General features: G+C 50.1%; 1 protein-coding gene across 4 annotated transcripts; it reads right to left on the reverse strand.

Annotated features, from left to right (window-relative positions):
* Positions 1–12,354: 12,354 nt before the first annotated feature.
* On the reverse strand, positions 12,355–21,104 carry TMEM169 (transmembrane protein 169). 4 transcript variants are annotated; one of them, XM_075609732.1, is made up of 4 exons: positions 20,936–21,104; positions 17,383–17,425; positions 16,211–16,543; positions 12,355–15,373 (listed from the first exon to the last, which is right to left on the reverse strand). In XM_075609732.1, the coding sequence occupies exons 3-4, from the start codon at positions 16,533–16,535 to the stop codon at positions 14,751–14,753; spliced, it is 948 nt and encodes a 315-aa protein (XP_075465847.1). In that variant the 5' UTR covers positions 16,536–16,543; positions 17,383–17,425; positions 20,936–21,104; the 3' UTR covers positions 12,355–14,750. The 4 variants fall into 4 exon arrangements, with proteins under 4 accessions (XP_075465847.1, XP_075465844.1, XP_075465843.1 ...); XM_075609729.1 differs by having other exon boundaries at positions 16,211–16,624; XM_075609728.1 differs by having other exon boundaries at positions 17,383–17,428.
* Between the last annotated feature and the right edge of the window lie 531 nt (positions 21,105–21,635).

A 21,635-nucleotide genomic window follows, 5' to 3' on the forward strand; every position in this document is an offset into this window, starting at 1 on the left:
ATAACAGGAAGAATAATTTATAGTAAATCTGTCAATATTAGTAAATAGAACTTTGCAACTAATATTGACAGATCTTATACTATATTAGTGAAAGCACTGTATGTTTGCCTGCCTGCCTAGATGTCCGGTGTCCCTAGCGGCAATCTCATTGGTCCCTTGGGCCGCCCGCCCCCGCACACCTCTCATTGGCCTCACACACTCACACCACCCCCTTGGCCCGCCCCCCACACCTCTCATTGGCCAGAGGCGGAGCGACGGGCCAAAGGTCCACAAAAAAAAAACCACACAAACACACACACACACTGTCACACACAAACACACACACACACACACACACACACACACACACACACACACACACACACACACACACACACAGTCACACACACACACAGTCACACACACACTGTCACACACACACTGTCTCACACACACACTCACACACACACACACATCACAGTGTTAGCAGCACATCTCCCGCTCTCTTCCCCACCGGTCCCGGAGGCTCCGCCTCTTCCTGTTTCCCGCGCTTTCACCCCCCCCCCCCTCCACGTGGGAGCTGCCGGACGGGTGAGTGAGCGGCCGGACGGGTGAGTGAGCGGTCTTCACGTCCCCTCACCCCCCTTCACCTCCCCTCACTCACTTCCCCTCCACCCCCCCCCCCCCGGTGCCGCTACAGTCAGCGGGGGAGCGGAGTGATCACCTCCCCTCACTCACTTCCCCTCCACCCCCCCCCCCCCCCCCCCCGGCGCCGCTACACTCAGCGGGGGAGCGGAGAGTTCACCTCCCCTCACTCACTTCCCCTCCACCCCCCCCGGCGCCGCTACACTCAGCGGGGGAGCGGAGTGATCACCTCCCCTCACTCACTTCCCCTCCACCCCCCCCCCGGCACCGCTACACTCAGCGGGGGAGCGGAGTGATCACCTCCCCTCACTCACTTCCCCTCCACCCCCCCCGGCGCCGCTACAGTCAGCGGGGGAGCGGCCACAACACAATGCCTCCCGCCTCAGATCCACGTGGGAGCTGCCGGACGGGTGAGTGAGCGGCCTTCACCTCCCCTCACCCACCCCTCACTACACTTCCCCTCCCTTCCACATCCCCTCCACCTCCCCTCACCCACCCCTCACTACACTTCCCCTCCCTTCCACCTCCCCTCCACTTCACCCCCCCTTCACCTCACCTCCACCCCCCCTTCACCTCCCCTCCACCCCCCCCCTTAACCTCCCCTCCACCCCCCCCCTTAACCTCCCCTCCACCCCCCCCCCTCCACCCCCCCTTCACCTCCCCTCCACCCCCCCTTCACCTCCCCTCCACCCCACCTTCACCCCCACCCCCACCTTCACCCCCACCCCACCTTCACCCCCCTTCACTCCCCCTTACAACCTCCCCCCCCCTTCCCCCCTTCCCACCACCTCCCCCCCTTCCCACCTTCCCACCACCTCCCCCCTCTTCCCACCACCTCCCCCCCTTTCCACCGCCCCCCCTTCCCACCTTCCCACCACCTCCCCCACCTTCCCACCACCTCCCCCCCCTTCCCACCTCCCCCCCTTCCCACCACCTCCCCCCCCTCCCACCACCTCCCCCCCCTTCCCACCTCCCCCCTCCTCCCCCCTTCCCACCACCTCCCCCCTCCTCCCCCCACCTCCCCCCTCCTCCCCCCTTCCCACCACCTCCCCCCTTCCCCTCCTCCATCTCCCCCTTCCCCTCCTCCATCTCCCCCTTCCCCTCCTCCATCTCCCTCCATCTCCCCCCTTCCCCTCCTCCACCTCCCCCTCCTTCCCCTCCTCCACCTCCCCCCTTCCATTCCTCCACCTCCCCCCCTCCCCTCCTCACCTCCCCCCTTACCCTCCTCACCTCCCCACTTCCCCTCCTCCACCTCCCCCCTTTCCCCATCCCTCCTCTCCCCTCTTCCCCCCCCTTCCCCCCCTCCACCCCTTCCCCCCTCTTTCCCCCCTCCCCCACCTTTCCCCCCTTTTCCCCTCCCCCACCTTTACCCCCTTTCCCCCTCCCCCATCTTTACCCCCTTTCCCCCTTCACCCCTCCCCCCTTCACCCTTACCTCCCCCTTCCCCCCCCCCCTTCCCACCACCTCCCCCCCTTCCCACCACCTCCCCCCCCTTCCGACCACCTCCCCCCCCCCTTTCCACCGCCCCCCCCCTTCCCACCTTCCCACCACCTCCCCCCCTTCCCACCTCCCCCCCTTCCCACACCTCCCCCCCCTTCCCAACACCTCCCCCCCTTCCCACCTCCCCCCTTCCCACCACCTCCCCCCTCTTCCCCCCTTCCCACCACCTCCCCCCTCTTCCCACCACCTCCCCCCTTCCCCTCCTCCATCTCCCCCGTTCCCCTCTCCACCTCCCCCCTCCTCCACCTCCCCCCTTCCCCTCCTCCACCTCCCCCCTTCCCTTCCTCCACCTCCCCCCTTCCCTTCCTCCACCTCCCCCCTTCCCCTCCTCCACCTCCCCCCTTCCCCTCCTCACCTCCCCCCTTACCCTCCTCCACCTCCCCCCTTTCCCCATCCCCCCTCACCTCCCCCCTTACCCTCCTCCACCTCCCCCCTTTCCCCATCCCCCCTCTCCCCTCTTCCACCCCTCCACCCCCTTCCCCCCCTCCACCCCTCTTTCCCCCCTTCCCCCCTCTTTCCCCCCTTTCCCTCCTCCCCCACCTTTCCCCCCTTTTCCCCTCCCCCACCTTTACCCCCTTTCCCCCTTCACCCCTCCCCCCTTCACCCTTTCCCCCACCTCCCCCCTTCACCCTTTCCCCCACCTCCCCCCCTCCCCCCTTCTCCTCCCCCACCTCCCTCTTCCCCCTTCCTCTCCTCCACCTCCCCCTTCCCTTCCTCCCTTCACACCCCCTTCACCTCCTGTCACCACCCCCCCCCTTCGCCTCCTGTCACCCCCCCCCCCTCCCGTCACCCCCCCCCCCTCCCTTCACCTCCCGGCAACCCCCTCCACCTCCCGTCACCCCCCCTTCACCTCTCCCCCTTCACCTCCCCTCACCCCTCCTTCACCTCCCCTCACCCCCCCTTCACCTCCCCTCCGCCCCCCCTTCACCTCCCCTCCGCCCCCCCTTCACCTCCCCTCACCATCCCCCACCACCCCCCCTTCACCTCCCCTCACCATCCCCCACCACCCCCCCCTCACCACCCATCCTCACCTCCCCTCCGACCTCCCCTCCGCCCCCCTTCACCACCCCCCACCACCCCTCCGACCTCACCTCCCCTCCTTCAACGCCTTTCGTCCGCCCTCCCGCCTCTGCCTTTCGCCCACCCGCACTTCTGCCTTTCACCCGCCCACCGCTCACACCCCTGCGCCACACAGCCGCTGCACGCACTCAACAGACACCCGCCTCTCACCCACCCCACACACTCGACACACACCTGCCGCCTCCTGCCCCTACGCAACAATATCACTGACCAGCTGTCACCTGCACTCGCCACACACCCGCCGCCTCACACCCTAGCAGGACCCCGACCCACAGCCAGCACTCACTACCCACGCGCCACCCGTACTGAACACCCACCTGCCGCCTCACACACGCTCACACCCTAGCAGGACACACGCCTCACATTTTCACATCACTTATGGCACCAAAATATACATTGTACTGTGGTGTGTTTACAATAAACCATTTTTATACAACATCGTATTACATTTTCTTCCATCTTTCTTTTCAACATTATTATCCAACCTTTCCAACAAATAGTCACCTATTGTTCCACGATTTATAAATAATACTACCTATTACGCATTTACATCCCGGGCAACGCCGGGTCTCTCAGCTAGTTTACTATAAATCATTCTTCCTGTTATTACACAGGTTATTAAGAATTTATATTAGCGTTAGGGACCCCTGATATGTGGTCTGCTGTGCCGTTGGCTCAGGGGCTTACAACAATTTTGGCCAAAAATGTCAAACTAAAAGACCATTTTACTTATTAGATATTTATACATATATATTTAGGCACTGTACCGTGTATGAGTCTCACTGGATGTGCTAAAACTGAGCCTTGTCTGTGTTTTATGTTCTGTCTCTGGTTTTAAACGTTGTCCCTTGTTGTCTGGAACGCTGTGCACCGTAGGTCATCGGTGCTTTTCTCTTGCACGAGAACATCTCCACGTAACTTGGTGAAACGCTTTTGTGTCTCTTGGTTGACTGCCCTCAGGAGGTTGTTCTCTCCCTGGACATGACGAAGAACAGTCTCTTTTGTCCTTGTAAATCCTTTTGGGAAATGTCTCTGCAACTGTCTCCTCTTACGTGTGTGAACGAACAGTCCTTTTGACACTGTGGCTTCACCTGTAGGGCGCAGTCTTTTGCGGTTATGCCAGCCGTGACAGCTGGCTGCTTTATCGCTGGATACTCTGTGGAGAGGAACGACTGTACGTCCTAGCCGTGCCATTGCTCGCGAGAGGATCGTCCGATTGTTTATTGTCTTTTGGATGACCCCTTTGTCGGTCACCTTTGGGAGGTTACTTTCTTCCTTCAGTGTAGTCGACTCGTCATCCTTGGTTATCTGAACCGCTAAGCATCCTAGGCTATTGTCACGTCCCCCCGATTCAAGGATGTTTTTGTTGGCCTCAGGGCTGTGACCTTGTCTTTTCTCTTCACTTGGCCCTTCGGTCACTTGGAGATGGCCAAGACATGGTTCAGAGAGAGATGTGTGTTCACATTCTGTTACTACCATTCTGCGGGCGTCGACGTAGTCTTGCCCGTGCTCTTTGTTGGTGCACGCGTTGCCCACTATCACCCATCCTAGGTCAAGTCTTTGGGCGTATGGCACGTTGTCGGGTCGGTTATGCTGTTTACGGACTTTATGTACCCTCATGATGTCCCTGCCGAGCAGCAGCAAGATCTTGGCGCCTTGTTCTACCGGCAGGATGTAGTTGGCTATTCCCTTGAGGTGCGGGTAATGGCGTGCCATGTCTGGCGTGGGAATCTCGTCCCTGTTTGTGGCCATGTGGCTGCACTCGATGAGTGTGGGAATGGGCATGTTCACTTTGCCGTCTATTGAGCAAATGGTGTAGCCGTTCACTCTTCTTCCTGTGGCCTCCATTAGCCCTGCGCACGTTCTGAGAGTGTAAGGAGAAGCACCGTTTTGTATGTTAAACATGTCGAAGAACTCTGACCTGACCAGCGATCGGTTGCTCTGGTCGTCGAGGATTGCGTACATCCGAATAGCCTTCTCAGGTTGTCCCTGGGGGTGCACTGCGACAAGGCATATTTTGGAGCAGGATATTTTGTCACCTTCTTTTCCGCAAACCTCAGTGCGCTGAGATGTGACGGATGTTAACTCTCCTTGTTCTTTCTCCCCGCCATGCTCCGCTATGGAGGATGGGTTCTTGAGTTGGTGGAGTGTCAGCACCTCTGGGTGTAACGCTGTCACGTGCTTGTCACTTTCGCACACTGTGCATTTGATCTCTTCTTTACAGTCCCTGGCTAGGTGAGTCGTGGAACCGCAGCACCTGAAGCAAACTCTGAATTCTCCAAGTAACCTCTTGCGTTCCTCTAGGGACTTCATCCTGAACCCAAAGCACTTGTTGAGTGGGTGTGGCTTCTTGTGTATGGGACATTCCCTGTTTGGGTCCCTTGGTTCCTTGTCTCCGGCGACCGACTGATCGGAGTAGTTTGGGTCGTGGGAGGCACGTCCGTCCTGCGGGCGAGATGGGTGTTTGGGTGTTACCATATCTCGTCGCTGGTCTCTCGTTCCTCAGGCTGCTTGCACTGTATGTGGTTTGCGCACCTAAGATGAAACTGGGGTCGTTCCTTGTCCTGGCTGCTTCGCGGATGAAGCTCAAGAAAACTGAGAATGGGGGGTAGACGACTTGTTTCTCCCTTTTGTATTTGGAACCTTGTGAAATCCACTTTTCTTGGAGGTTGAAGGGTAGCTTCTCCAGGATGGGTCTCACTCCACGAGCTGAGTCTAGGATGTTGAGACCTATTAAGGAATGGTCTTTCCTTGCGAACTCCAGTTCTTGCAGCAGGTCCCCGAGCTCTCGTAACTTCGAGTAGTCTTTAGTTGTGATCTTGGGGAAGCTGTCGACTCTTTTGAAGAGCGAATCCTCGACTGCTTCGGGGCTGCCGTAGGACTCTTCTAGCCTTTCCCACACTAGGTCAAGACCTACTTGGGGTTGGTGCGCGTTTGCCGCCCGCAGTCTATTCGCGTGCTCTCTGGATTCGTTCCCCAGGAACTTGAATAGCAAGTTGAGCTCTTCCCTTGCTGAGAAGTCCAAGCTGTTGATTGCGTCTTTGAACGTGAACTTCCACGTCCGGTAGTTCTCAGGGCGGTCGTCGAAGCTGGTGAGTCCTGCTTGCACCAGGTCACGCCGGATCATGTACTTGACTATGTCTGTCAGGCCTGAGGCATCGGCGTGTTTGTCCCATTCTGCGGTAGTTGCTGGGAGGGTTCGTGCGTTCGCCTCTTCCTTGGCGTGGACGCGTGATGACTGCTGGTCGGTGGGAGGGGCTGTGTTTTCCCATGTGGGTGTACCTGGATGGCGAGCCTGTTGTAGTGCATCCGTGTGCGCGCTGGCGTGTGGATCACTGTTGCGGCTGTGGCTATCCCAGGCAGCATGTACCATTGAAGGAACAGCATCTTCTCCTCGTGGGCCTAGCAAGTCTTCGTTGTCTGTGGAGTCACTCCATCCGTGTTGAGATGGTGCGCTGGTATTTATACTGAAGAGGCTCCTTACGTAGTCTTCAGTGCGTTGGACTGGATCCTCTGAGGCAATCCATCTGTACGGTTGCTCCCCGCCATCCTGTTGCGCGGCTGCTTCTAGGACTTCGGCTTGGGCCATGGCGGCAGCGGCGTCCTCTTCTTTGCTTAGAGCTTCTAGATCCGTGTCTAATTCGGCCTTTCTGCGCGCAGCAGCGGCGGCGGTAGTAGCAGTGGCGGCGGCATTGGCAGCGGCGGCAGTAGCAGCGGCGGCGGCATTAGCAGCGGTGGCATTCTGCTCTTCCTCTTCTATGCACGCTCTTTCTGCCCTTACGGCTGCCTCTCTTCGACCATATTCGGCCCTGGCACGTGCGGCCTCTGCGGAGGCTTGCGCCTTGGTAACGCTTGTGCTAGCGCTGGACGCGTTAGATCGCGCTGATCTTGCTGACCTTGAGGAATGCCTGGATGTGCTTGAGCAATGCGATGCGGTTTCCAGCAAAAGGTCTTTCCTCTTACTCTCGGCTTCCGTGATAGAGGTTCGCACGCGGCTGTCACGTGTCAAGTCAATGTTGTGCTGTAAGTCCCTTTCATGCAGGCTTTCGCCGGTATTAGCCCTGGCCAGGTAAATGGCGTATACCTCTGACAGCCCTTGGTATCATAAGTGGTCTATCTTTAATTGAGTTATTGCCTGCTCGAGCTGTTGTACGGAATTGCCAGCGGCGGCGACATTGCGTATCCCAAGTGTGGTAGTGTTCCAGGCCAACTCTAATTTAGCGCGGTGCGCCTCAATGTCAGTTTCATATTTTTCGCGGGCCTTTTGTGTCAGTGTGACTGTCCGTTTGGGCCTTGCGCCTGCCTGCGCCTGTTGCAGTTGCGCAGCGGTCTCTGTGTCTGAGTGATCGCTTTCCTGCGTGATGTCTGGTGAGGCTCTGAGTTCTGCCATGCTGTAGGCCTTTAGCCAGTGCGTGTGGCGTGCAGTCTTTTACCTTTGTCAGCGATGGGCGTCTCTCTCAGATGATGCCGAGCGGTGTCCTGCAGCGTGCAGCGTAGGGGTAGCTGTACTCACAGGTGTCCGGTGGCTCTGACCCGTGTCCTGGCGGGTGTCCCGTAGCTTGGCCCTTGATGGCGCTAGCCGTGGGGACGTGCGCAGGGGTAGGTGAGATGGTGGCTCCTCACTATGGGGCTGTGCAGGGGGTGAACTCAGACAGAGAAAGGCATTAGGTTTGTGTGTAAGGTGCACTGTCAGTCTGCAAAGCTGCTGCCTTAGGTGCAGGGTTGAAGCTGGCTGTGCCCAGTGTGAATCTGCTTGCTTATTTTGCAAGGCTGCTGGCTGTGTCCAGTTGGAGCTACTTGCTGCTTTTCAGTCTGCAGAGACTGCTCTGTGTTCTTATTAGCAAAGTAAGGCTGCTCACTTGTCTTTGCACAAAGCTGTAGTTGTTTGCTGTGTAGAGGCTGGTGGCTCTGTGTAGCAACGTGGAGCAGTATGCTTGTACAGTGTGGTGAGAGACTGCTGTTTATTTGCTGTGTAAGCTGCTTACTTGTTTCTTTAGCATAAAGGCTGTGGGTAGCAGCTCCTCTGTGTGTGTCCCCAAGGCACACGGTCCTTTTTTTACCTTTCTGAAGCCAGGGTCACGTTTGATGTGCGAATGGCTCCCGATAGCATTAACTCAGTTCCCTTTTAAATCACTCCAAGCCCTGTAATATTTCCTCCACTTTATTGGGAAAAGCAGCATAACACAGATACTTGTGGATGGTATGTAGTGGTGATTATTAGTTAGAAACCGGTAAAAAGAGATGGCCTCACCATGGGGGGGGTGAACAGAGAAGGGTCTTGTACTCACTGTCTCCAGGGTGGAAAAGGAAGTGAGGGGCAGTGTGGATAAAGGGAATAGTCTAGGGGCAATCTCTGAACAAACAGGAGGGGGGGCAGACTAGCCCATTCTGGTGAGGATCTCAGAAACTGCAGTAGCAGCTCACTGATTCCATGCCCAGAGGCAAGAAATGCAACATTGTTGCAAGTTACACAGGCACAGTATGTGTGTGCAAACTCCATGCAGCTGGGAATAAGATCTGACAGGCAGACGCTGCAAAGGAGAGAGGGGGGTGAGTCAGAAATGTAGTTCTTGTTCCATGACACACGTTCATACTGGATTTCGGCGTCCCGGTTTATAAAAACGTGAGTGTGGCGACCCTATTCATACGTGTCGCTGTACTCACAAGCCTCCCGTTATTGTACAGTACATCTGAACAAGATGTGTGTGGGATCTTGGAAGCGGATGTATAACTATAACCGTATCTCATGGATCTATGAAGAAATGTCAGGGTGGTCCTTGTCCAGAAGGCAACATAACACCTCAATCCTAAGGCTGAGTCCATGCTCCCTGCTTGCTCACTGAGGCTCAGGGAAAGCGGGTGCTTTCCCTGGCCTTGCGGTTGCGGCTGTAGGGGCTCAGTGCTGAGCGGGAGCGCGCCTCAGCACGCTTCCGCCAGCAACCGGTTAACATGGCCGAGGCCTTATACACAAACACACTTTGCTAAATGGACCTAATACAGAGGTCAACATCCTAGAACTAAGATAAGTGAGATGCCGTTTTTCTGGGGCAAAAAAAAAGCATTTTAATTGAAAATTACTTATTTCTATCAATGAGACTTCATGGGCAGATTCCGTGCAATGGTGCCCTGACCGGCACTATCACAGTGCAATGAATAACCCCCTATGAGGCTGCTGATGTTATAAATCAGTGAGAGCTGACAGGTCTGCTGATAGCGGTGACAGTGTAGGCCTGTAATGTGCTCTGTACATCACATTGGAGGAGCAAGTTTTGTCTTCAGAAGACCAGCTGTGGAGTTTCCTGCAATGGAGCATTAGTTGGTAATAGCATTAATTAGCAGGCCAGTCTCCGCTGTGCAGTAATCCCCTGGGCCACCCTCCCCGTTACTGCACACACAGAGGGCAGGCAGTGTGTGTGTGTGTGTGAGACAATGAGGCCTTCACAGACCCGCTGCAAAGAGAGACAGCGATCTGTATACTCCTCACTGTGTAACCGCTGGGTATACAGTCAGACACAAAGCACCTGCCCCATACCAGTTACATACAGGAGTACAAGATGCTTGAGAGGGGCTGGGAGACCGCCTGGAAATGTAGACACAATCCACAAAAGGGGTGCTACTGCGCCCCTCGGAAGATACTGGGGGGTTTCCAGTGGGAGGCTACGGATTCAACCATTATTATGAACATTATATTCATAATCTAAAAGGGAGGAAGAGGCATTTCATTAAACTCCCCTAACGCAATAGATTTATTCTAATGCAGTTACAGCTCAAGGCAGCAGCTCAGAGTTGGGGTAACCAACGTTGCACCCACTTTACTGCAGGTATGAAGAGAGGCAGCTCGGCCTTGTTATTAAAGGCACTGATCGGGTTGCAGACCTTGGGCTAGTAACTATATATTTGATGTCAGATTATTAGTTCCTATTGTTACAAATCTTAAAAACATTCACTTTAGTGAGATTTAGAGAATCAGGGCTGGAATCCTTGTGCCGGTATTAGTCCGCAGTGCAGCACATAGTACACTGGTAACGCTCCTTTGTGAGCTGGTCTTGCACGGTAACATTGAAACGCAGCCCGGCAACATTCCGACTCAGCTCTGGATTTTCCCTGTGCAAAGTCTTCCAGCGAGGACCAGGCTATCAGTCTTGCGGTAACAGTAACCTTCCGTGTTTGGACATCGGGTAACCACGAATTGTGCACTGACCTACTCAGACGTCATTTTTCAGGGGTGGGCAACTCCAGTCCTCAATGGCCCCCAACAGATCATGTTTTCAGGATATCCCTGCTTCAGCACAGGTGGCTCAATCAGTGGCTCAGTCTGATAGAGCCACCTGTGCTGAAGCAGGGATATCCTGAGCTGTTGGTGGCCCTTGAGGACTGGAGTTGCCCGCCCCTGCACTAGAGAAGTAACGCCCAGTAACGCGCACTGCGTTGGGGGCTCGATTAACGTGTAGTCAGATGCGAATTTAGTGAAACAAAGGGGGAGTTAGTGAGAGCAGACTTCTTCTGTAACCATCATGTCTGATCATTTTCAATGTTACCTGTTTGTATTAAACAGAATAGAGATCTCGGGACTTCAATTTTTAGTCCTTCCCGACCCATTGGAGCAAGAGGTTTACCTTGTAACACCACAAAGTTATCTCAATTACTGCTCCCGAATTCACACCACCCCGCACTGTATGGTGTACGGATAGCTTCATGCCATTTGAAATCCGTGTCATGCCCCAGTGATTACATGGCTTTCTATTGGCTCATCAGAATGAGGCTGACACGACCACCATCTTTTTCCCCCAAATATATGAATAAAACACAAGAAAACAAAACACACATGAAAGCTTAAAACAGCACAGTTCGTCTCCAGTAAAGGAATCTGGTTCAGAACAGGTTAACAAATGTGGAGCATAATTGTAGCTTTAATTGAATTATCATGATATCCGTTAGAAAAATAAGACTATTGATAATTGGAATAATTAATATAGACCGCTATGTAGTGAAGCTGGGCAACTGCACTGCACCAAATCTGCACATTTTAAAGGTAAAGGATCAGTCTGCTAGAGCTAGACAGGATAATGAGCACGATCGTTGGTGAATATTACTTTTGCTGCCTCGCAGCCTTTAATAGCTCAGTATGCGTGTGTGACAGGCTCCCAGAAACAAAACCATGTTGATGGGTTTTGAACAGCTGCAAGAAGGTCCCTGCGAGTTTACTGTACGTGGCTTCAGTGAGAGCAGAGAGGACCGTGGCATCTGAAACGGTGTTTGTGCAAACCAGACACCATTACTTCATGGAGGGAAATAAGTGACAATAAAAAAAAGCCTTCACTGGAAAAAATAGAGCAAAACATAAAGCATCGACGTGTTGCACAAATGGACCCCAGCCTACTCCACACCCACAGCCTACTCCACACCCACAGCCTACTCCACACCCACAGCCTACTCCACACCCACAGCCTACTCCACACCCACAGCCTACATCCAGATCAAAACTAAAGACTTGAAACCAATCCCCATTTATCAAGCAACAGGGGAGATTGAATTTGGAGTGGCACACGCTTGCATTGATGATTCATCGATAACATACTGTACTGATAATGTCAAGAGGTGCGGTACTGCAGTAATAACATGGAGTACTCACAATAGGACTGCAAGCTATTTCTGAGTCAGCACAACTTAGAGCATCTATGGCATGTGTTATCTGATCAGGGCACCGGCTAATGTCCAGTAACCATCGCCAGATAAAGAACATGTCAGCCACCGCAGACAGCGGGATTGATTGAAGTTGTGTTTGGAGATCGGATTTTCCAAGACAAGCAAAGCTCTTTATTTACAGCGATTGTCCGTTGGGTAAGGGCGCTCATGCAGCAGGTCTTGTTTGCATGTTTTACGAGTTCCTTGGCTGTTTTTCATATGACAGATGAATCTACAGAAAGTCACACCAGCTGTGCTTCTCCCGCAGACAGAATCGCCGATCTTTCATGGTTTGTGACGTTTCCAGTCTATCTGGTACTAAAAGGGGTCAAATGAACGGAATCAGGGAGGAAAATGATAACACCCAAAAAAGTGTGTTTTTTGCCCCAAAGTGTTAACAAATTGCAACTGTTAATTAAGCGAGAACACAGAAACGACTGGAAGATGAAGACGTACGTTCGTTCAACATAATTTTATTTATTTCCATAACAAAAGCAGTCAATTATAGGACAGAATAAATCTGTTACCGACATTAATCGTGCGCCTCAAAAAACACATATTGCATTCATCCATTTGAAAAGTGCAAACCTTATAGACTGGTATCTCCATATACTTTATACATTTAATAACACATCGGATCGAGGAATTTGGGGCATTTTATCATGGTTTGCTGTAGTAGTGGCAAACCCCCAGAACACCTTCTGCTACAAAAAGTGGATCAGCCACATAACTATAGCATACGCCTGCCAGTGCCAAGCACTCACCCAGCACACACTTACAATCTGCACCGTAACATCCATGGGAACAGCAGCTAAAGCAACATAAAGTACATCTTCTGTGTACAATACATGGGCCCATATATCCAAGTAGTGTTACTCCATAGAACACCATACAACCCATTTAAGTGACGGGCTACACGGTGTCATATGGCATAGCACAGTCTAGTAGATATGGGCCATGATGTTAATCCAGAACTTTTAACCCTTTTTGTACTCTATTACCACCACTGTTGAGGCTTAAGACTGGCATTGCGTTCCAGGTCTGGGGTACAAAACTAGGCCCGACTCCTGGCTGATGTTTATAGCAGCTGTTTAGCTGGGCTGAGGCCAGCTGGTGACGTGGGAAATGATAAAATCACCTTTAAAAAAAAACCAGAAGATGCCATATAGCCGAGAGCTGTCATTTCCACTTTGGGATCCCACTTTACTTCTCTTTAATAAGCAGCTTCTTAGCCAATGTATGCATGCCCAGATATATCTCACCTCTGTAGCATGCAAGTATGGCATTACCCAACCTGGGCCAACTAAAGCCACCCAAATCACACCTCTATCTGGGCTCAACCGGGAAGCCTATTGTGTTCCTCCTCCACCTCCTCCCGAGAGGCAAGGAGGGCATTTTGAAAACCCGCGGCTGCATTTGCCACTAAACCCCAGTACGCGCTTTAAGGGGACTCATAACAAGGCGTGTTGTATTCAGGCTTTGAGGCCCTGCTATGGGTACGATAACGAAATCAGTCACGTTTTGTAATACATTAAAAAGAGGCTTCATTAATTATGTGCGTGTACAACGGCGTGTAGATGGCGGTCACTATTCTTATAAATGGAATTGTTGGCCCACGTGTTCTGACACTAAACAATATTTTCAGTTTTTGACGAAAGTAATCGATAGATTCTTCTTTTTATTATAAATAAAACAGTGCAAAAAAAAAAAAAAAAGCACGTGTGCAGTCGGTGTCGCTTCGCAGATACATTACTCATCCTTCCCGTTTGCTTTGTGTTGTACCTACAGACAGACAGACGGCAGAACCCTTCGTGGCGTTACTGTATCTATCCGAACGCTAAAACAAAAGCGACAGCAGCACCGGCAGGTTTGGCTCTGTACACGGTTTAAATACAAAATGTAAAAAGATTGGCGTGCGTCACCATTCCCACTGTAAATGCCATTACAGACCCAGCTGCAGGGGGGGCACATTGATGTTGCAACCCTAATGAAATGGGCCGTTTTGCCGCCGTGGGGTACGCGGTTGCCGCTTAGCCCCCCAGGTAGGTGATTACCGTTAGGATTGGGGGTTAAGGTTTTTAGGGTAAATACTTAAGGTTAGGGTTAAATGGCAAGTAGAAAGGTTTAGGGTAAGGGGTTAGAGCAGGGGTGCGCAAACTGGGGTGCGCGAGATTTTCTGGGGGAAAACAGAGGCCCCACACTGTTCCCCAAAGCATTTAAATTAAATGCCGGCGGAGCGCACGCGCGAGGCCTCTGTAAGACCCTTACTTTGTCTCCTGCGGCTTCTGGCGACGCGTTGTCACATGATGTTGCAACGTCAGACATCCCAGAGACAAAGTGAGGGGGGGCCGAGCAGGGGGCGCAGAGGAAACAGTTTGCGCACCCGTGGGTTAGAGGACATTACCTGCCGCGTCCAAATGTCGCAGGCTGCTACTAGAAGATCCACTGATTCCAATCATATAAAGTACTTGTAAATAAATAAAATACACCCCCCCCCCAAAAAGGGACAATCTAACGGGAGAGAATGGCTGTGTCTCCATCAATGTAACAATCATTTTATAGGATTAGACTATAAAATTATACCTTACTAACTGATGGAACAGTGGACGGGCTTCTCACTTAACTAGGATCCTGCAGACTGCTGGAACAGAGCCTCGTGTTAATCAGAGGGTAATGCCCTATATTTGCTGGTCTGCAAAGCGCCCAGGCATCATATGCCTGTATCGCACAGGATAAGATAGTGACAAGTCTCCTTACCAGGAAAGAATTCATGCCCCAAACCCGCAACGTCACCAGGAAAGAGTGAACAGCGCTGGTCTGCAAAGTGGCATGACAAGACGGAGAAAGGAACGGTGGTTGGCTCACACAGCTGATGTTTCTACCCCTTGTGTGGACCCCTTTGTTGACATGCTACCAGAGATATTGTCTGAATCCAGTAGCTCCACAATACTGTAAGGGGAGCAGTCCTCCAGACCCAATGTGCTGCAGATCCAGCCACAGAAACCCTTCTCCATGTCCCGCACGGCATGCCACCATTCTCCAAAGGACCAAGATATTTGGGTCACCGTTGTGTACAGGCTTAGGGACAGGGACACTGCCACTATAATGATGGGGTAGAAAATGATTAAGAAGGGGCAAATAGTTATCTTGTGCCAGAAAGTCCTCTCCTCATTGTACACCAAGAAGATGTTGTACCAGGTGATCGTTCCATAATAGAAGGACAGCACAAAGGAAAGGACAAGCACAACAGGCAAGCAAAGGATGCTCCAAAGAAGAACGTGTGGGCCCCTACCCAAACCGACTGAACAGGTCTTCTTTCCCTCTGGGTATTCCTCTTGTAAAGGCTCCTTGGATTTTGCCAGCTCTTGAAGCTCCTTCTCAGTTAATGTCACGTGGATGTCCACCATCTGGCCTTTCTTCTTCCCACGAGTGATGGTCCCAGTTAACGTAACATAGCGGCTGTCCGGGGGCATATTCCATCCTCCTGCAGGGAAAGGTAAATGCCATTAGGCTGGAATCAAAGCACAGGATCCCCCCCGTATCCCCCATCTAGTCATTAATGCAACACATCCCTATCTGATGTTTCATAAAAACCAGTGCAGGATCTACAAAGATCCCATCCTGTTATAGAAGAACAATCAGGACCAAGAGATTCCCAGAGTTCTAAAATGGACTGAGCAACCTGTGCTGAAGCAGGGATATTCTTAAAACCAGACCCGTTGGTGGCAGTTGAGAACTGGAGTTGGCCACTCCTGAAATAGAACAATTCAGTGCAGTATGTTTTATGGAAATCCACTTAAACATTATTATGACTGGCATAATATTAATACAGGTATTTTTTTTCTTGGGCTGCGCTTATATTGCTGGCGACGCGACCGACGACGTCACAAGCGAAATTTGTCATTTGATTTTTCGTGACGTCGCTGGTGACAAGGCCAGTGATGTCACTAAGGGGGCGGGCCGCGCAATTTGATTGGTTTAGAGACAATCACGTGGCGACCGTCTCTAAAAAAAAAATCAAATTTACCCGGCTTCAAAATTTTTGGTCGCAACGTCGCGCTTACTATAAGCGCTTGCGACGGAGTCAATGTATTTGTTTCGGAGCGACGTCGCGTCGCAAGGCACTATAAGCGCAGCCTTAGGAGCATTTTTAACATATTTTTTATTTTTAAGAAAAGGTGTTGGGAGATGTTTAAGTTGATGCTTTGATTTTCGGTGCTTTCCCACAGAATAAGTTTTGGTGTTGCACGTCTAAATCCCGCACTGCCACAGGGCCCTGCGATGCGTGGCGCCAATTGTCCACAGACCAAACCTCACATACCATCAATCCCCGGGGGGCCAAGGAACCGGGACCCTTCCTCTGCACTTTTGTTTCCCCCTTCTTGATCCGCCGACCTTTCCTCCACCACCTTCTCGTTCTCTGACCGATACACAATGATGGACTCCGGCCGCGGCTCCTTTCTCTTCTTCTTCTTCCTCTCCATGGTGGCCTCCTCAGTTATTCCTTCAAAAGAAACCGCAGCGGCGGCGGCGGCGACAGCAGCTCTGCGCAGGGTCCCTCGCCGAGGGCTCGGTGGGGCACTCCTGTTCCCCTTCGGGGCGGTCTCCTCCATCCCAGCATCCCCTTGGATCACCTCACCCGGCATTTCCCAGCCTACGAGGAAGACAATATCCCATACGTGAGACCCCGTTACTTCTCCATGATGTTCAATGCCGCCAACACATGGTATTTAACCTACAGCAATAAGGAGTAAACAAAACAAGTGATACAATTGCCATGCAGAGTATTGTAGGATTATATAATGCTGGTAATTAAATTATTTTTTAATGCAAAGGACCAGGATGGGATGGTACTATACGTACACAAGTGTATGCAATACTGTTACAATGTAGAGACACACAATTTATTACAGTGATTCTGTGCAATAGAGTGCTGCAGTTAGACATTCACAGTTTGACACCTCAGGGATCAGTAGATAATGCACATTTTATGACTGGGTAAGAACTGTGGTAATGTATACATCGTATCTTTAAATCACCTTGAAGTTGTACTTTATGGAGATTGATACTTGCACTAATGACACAGTAACAATGAAGTTCCTTTACCAGACGTTCCAAATAGTAATAATAAAATGTAAAAACAAGGTCGCCATAAGATCCGAAATATATACGCACATTGATTAATCAGATTTATCGTTGCCTGCAGCAGCCTGGGAGTCTGAACCTGGCTGTAGGCTGCCAAAGGTTTTATTGCTACGCTGTTTTATTAGCACAGAGCTTTACTTAATGGGATCTGCGGGTCACCACAATATTTAACTTTGATTAGAAACGAGAACAGTGATGGGAATACGAAGACAGCACAGGATAATTATCAGGATGTAGCCGTCAATCATACAAATTTAAACAGGAAGCGTCAGAGCCGACACATACAATAGGACTTCAGTTCTAAAAAAAAGTGTAACGTTCCACGTTCTCTATTCTTAAGATACTCACATCAATAAATCGCGTCCATAATGTCACTTTGCTGCACCGAGCCCTGCTGAAGGGAGAAGAGAATTAGAGCAAGTCCTGTTATTGTGTAGTTAGCGAGTGGCTTTTGTATCTTACAGAAACATTTGACTGAATTATCCAAAATAAAAGCTTTGTAGCTCTTCTGAAATGGAAATGGACAGGACTTTGCAGGGGGAATGCCCGGGTCGGAAGCCGCCCCGTGCTCAGGTCATTTCAATTTTTGCATCAGTAATATGTTGTTACCAAGTGGGACCAGAGCCACAGATATAGGCTGCAGGATTCCACCCTTGAAATGATACTTGTAAGCATCTGAAGTGAAAGCAAAAAACAAAGTCTTCAAAATGTACTATATAGTATGTATGATAAAAATTGGATGTTTTCAAACAGTATTATCACATTTATGTAGCACGTGGCACTAAGTAAATGTCCTCTCTGCCCTTACGAGTCCCTCAGCATTAATACCAAGCGCCCCTAGGCACCTAGCTGTTGCTGCCGCCCTCCTCCTACTGAACCGTCACGTAGCGTTGCCATGGTAACGCAACGGCATGAGACGCCGCCACGTTGGTGACGTACGCGGTGCCATTTGTCGCTGCGGTTCAGAAGGAGAGCGGCAGGTAAGAAGGCGGCCGCCACAGCTAAGTGACTTCCCATCAGGCCCAAGAGCGCGGCAAAAGTTTATGGCGGCGGACATTTTTGCCGCCGCCAAATGTTACCGCCTTAGGCCTGGGCAAAATGGGAAATCCGCCACTATTAATACTACAAGAGAAGTCCCGCTGAGATCCCCAGGCACACGGACTTCTTTCAGACCCAATAACTCCATTAGCAGCAATAGGATTCCCACTGAATTTGGGATCAATGACGTAAAGGAGCATGTTGAGATGCTGGAGATATTCGCTGAACACAAAGGGAGTGTTGGGATCACATCTGTGTGTAGAATAGTAGGGGTTGAGCATCATTCCTCGCAGACAACATACACTTGGAAAGCAGATGGTCCTAAAAACCCTTTGATGCAGAGGTTTGCAAAACAGAGAAGAGAAAGATGATGCAAGCCTAACTTGCTGCAAGAGTTGAGAAATTCACTGTACCTAAAAAAAGGGCACAGATATACACAGTTATATAGTAGACGAGGGGATGGATAGATATGATATAGATTCGACTTCAACCTATGTTAAAGATTTAGTTGACAGATACTTATCTTATAAAATAAAACCCAGAGAGATATTATCCAATGATGTCTCAAAAGGGGAAAAATGATTTCCTTCCAGACTCCAACAATGGCAATCAGATTTCTTTCTGGATCAACATCCTTCCCATGTTTACTTATTTGGTATATCCCTGTATACCTTTTCCTTTATAAAAAAAGATGTCCCACTTTTTTTTGAAGATATCTATTGTATCCGCCATCACAGTCTCTCCATGGGTAATGAATCCCACACTGTAACTGCCCTTACTGTAAAGAACCATTTCCTTTCTTACTGGTGAAATCTCCTTTCCTCCAACCTTAAGGGATGACCCAGTGTTGTTTGTACCACTCCTGGGATGAATAGTTATTTTGAATGTTCAATGTATTGTCCCCAATATATTTAATATCTGTATGCAGTAATATTTTCAGTTTTACCCAGACACCAATTTGTGTAATATCCCAGTGATTAACATACAATGGTAGTGAATAGAAAATAAAAGGTCACTCCTGGTTTTGGGAATTGGACTGGTACTAATGAATGTGTACATTTTGATGCTCCACTTCCCTTGTTGATTAAAATAACCGGTCTATAATTTGGGATATTTTTACTGTAGCTCAAACAGAAAAAAGTCAGCAATTTTCTCGCTATTAAAGTTAGCCTCTTTTGATCAGATTTCTGGTGCTTGGTAAAAGGATTTCACAGTGTGGGACGAGCAGACACTGGACAGACCCCTAGTTGTGATATTATGGGGCAGCTGATACTTCAGCCCAAGGACATAAATATACAGGGGCCTCCGTTTCATCTGTGTCTGCAACACAAAAATCTGCAAAGCTGAATATTTGAAAAGTCATTCAATATACTGTATATTAAGCATTACATGACTAAGTGCTTTCACCACCACTTAAATTGAAAGCTATCCGGGGCAGGGATTTCCTTTCCCATTGTCTGATGTGTTTTGTTGTCCTTATTGTGTTATAATTCCCTGTATCTTTAGTAAAGCACAGAGTTTAGCTGTGGGCGCTATATAAATAAAGATATACATACATACATACATACAGGCATACCCCGCATTAACGTACGCAATGGGACCGGAGCATGTATGTAAAGCGAAAATGTACTTAAAGTGAAGCACTACCTTTTTTCCACTTATCGATGCACGTACTGTACTGCAATCATCCTATACGTGCATAACTGATGTAAATAACGCATGTGTAACAGGCTCTATAGTCTCCCCGCTTGCGCACAGCTTCGGTACAGGTAGGGAGCCGGTATTGCTGTTCATGACGTGCTGACAGGCGCATGCGTGAGCTGCCGTTTGCCTATTGGGCGATATGTACTTACTCGCGAGTGTACTTAAAGTGAGTGTCCTTAAAGCGGGGTATGCCTGTGCATGATCTATTTCTAAGTGGTATTACCCAACTCCTTCACAGATTAGGGAGGAATGCATTGCTCATTAAAGATCTATTCATGTCACCAATTTACTGCTAAACACGTTCTTGTTAATAAACACAAAAGCACTTAACAAACACATTGGAATAGGAAGCAAATATTTGCACTTGAATATATTCCTTGAAAGCTCATCTCCTTTGGTGCAATCAATTAGCACATTCGTTTTAGTGGTCTGGGATGGTTTCCAGTTTGTGATAATGCATCTGCGGAGTCAGGAAGAATTTACATGTTTCAAAAAAATAAAATAATGTCTAAGAATAGACTGGGGGAGGGGGAGAGAGCTACTGTATAGGGTTGACCTAGGAAATTCCCAGTGTTACAGACTGCAGTGAAATCTCAGCTGGTGGAACAAGAACAATCAGACAGAAATCCCAGCGCCACCCGAATGCAATATTTTCCCCTAATCATCCCAACCCCTTAATCCATTTGATAATCACAGTTTTTAAGCAGCTCCGGTCTGCTTTGATTTGGGAACAGTTTGGTGGATCAAAAGCAAAGTGGGGCAAAGGGGTATGAACTGGAAGACACCCAGAAGGGCACTAGGTGATTAGCAATTTAGCATCCTGTATTATATATTAGTTATTAAATTTCAAGACTGGATGTATAAGCAACATATTATCTCCCCTTCCTGATCATCCAGTGGAGTACTTCACTGCATTCATTTTATTGCACATATGTTAGGACACTTGTACTATGTAATCTATGTACTATTTATTTAAATCAGTCTGGTTTCACAAACAAGTCTTTTTTGGCATATATATCTCCACCCCCACCCCCCCCCCCCAAAAAAGCACTGTAGAATGGCAGAAGAGAAAACAAAATAAAATAAATCAGTGGATGTGCAAATATAATATATACACACATTTCTTGGTAATATAAAGGGATGCTGTTTCTATTCTTACCATGGGTAGGAGTCCTGGGGTCTTCTGCTTCCCCTCCTGGGGTCTAGGTTTGGGGAGGTGCCTTTCCTGCCATTCTCACACATTGGAGCACATCAGGGTCTAACTCATCCTGACCATCCCCAGGATCACTATCACTGCTGCTGCACAAAGGAGACAGCAGCAGAGACCCTCTGCCAGCCACGCCCACAGGGCACATCCCTGGGAGGAGATAGAGCTCTTTCACATGACGTCACCCACACAGGGGCTGCCATTGCTCCTTATCTGCCTGGCACTTAACTGCTTACTCGCTGGTCAGGAATGACATCACTGATTTCTTTGTTTATCCATCCATCTTTTGCTCTTTTTTTGTAAATAAATGGAGAGCCACTGGCCACCTTCAAAAAAAGAACTATAAATAATTCCAGGACTCTCATTTTAACATGTGCTGCTCCAAGACACATTGACTTGTTAGTAGGAAATATTAGGGCATGCCTTACCTGTCTGATACAGGTAGTCCTCGCTATCCAACCTTTCACTTTACAGCGAATGGCATATCCAATGCTTTACAATGCAACCCAATGGGCCGTTTTTTCGACGCCGGAATGCGTTATCCAACGCTCCCCGCCACTGATTAACATGGGACTCACTTTACAACGGTTTCACTATCCAACGCTACTTCCAGAACGTTGGATAACCGAGGACTGCCTGTACAGCACTGTGG

The sequence above is a fragment of the Ascaphus truei genome, chromosome 7, assembly GCF_040206685.1.
Source record: "Ascaphus truei isolate aAscTru1 chromosome 7, aAscTru1.hap1, whole genome shotgun sequence".
In the NCBI taxonomy this organism is placed as follows: Eukaryota; Metazoa; Chordata; class Amphibia; order Anura; family Ascaphidae; genus Ascaphus; species Ascaphus truei.

What these genes read in the sequence shown, in the direction of transcription:
- TMEM169 (XM_075609732.1), bottom strand. Translation starts at nt 16,535, where the DNA reads ATGCCGGGTGAGGTGATCCAAGGGGATGCTGGGATGGAGGAGACCGCC. An exon ending in TGGCCCCCCGGGGATTGATG is followed by an intron (nt 15,374 to 16,210) that starts GTATGTGAGGTT and finishes CTTTCCCTGCAG; the next exon opens with GAGGATGGAATATGCCCCCG.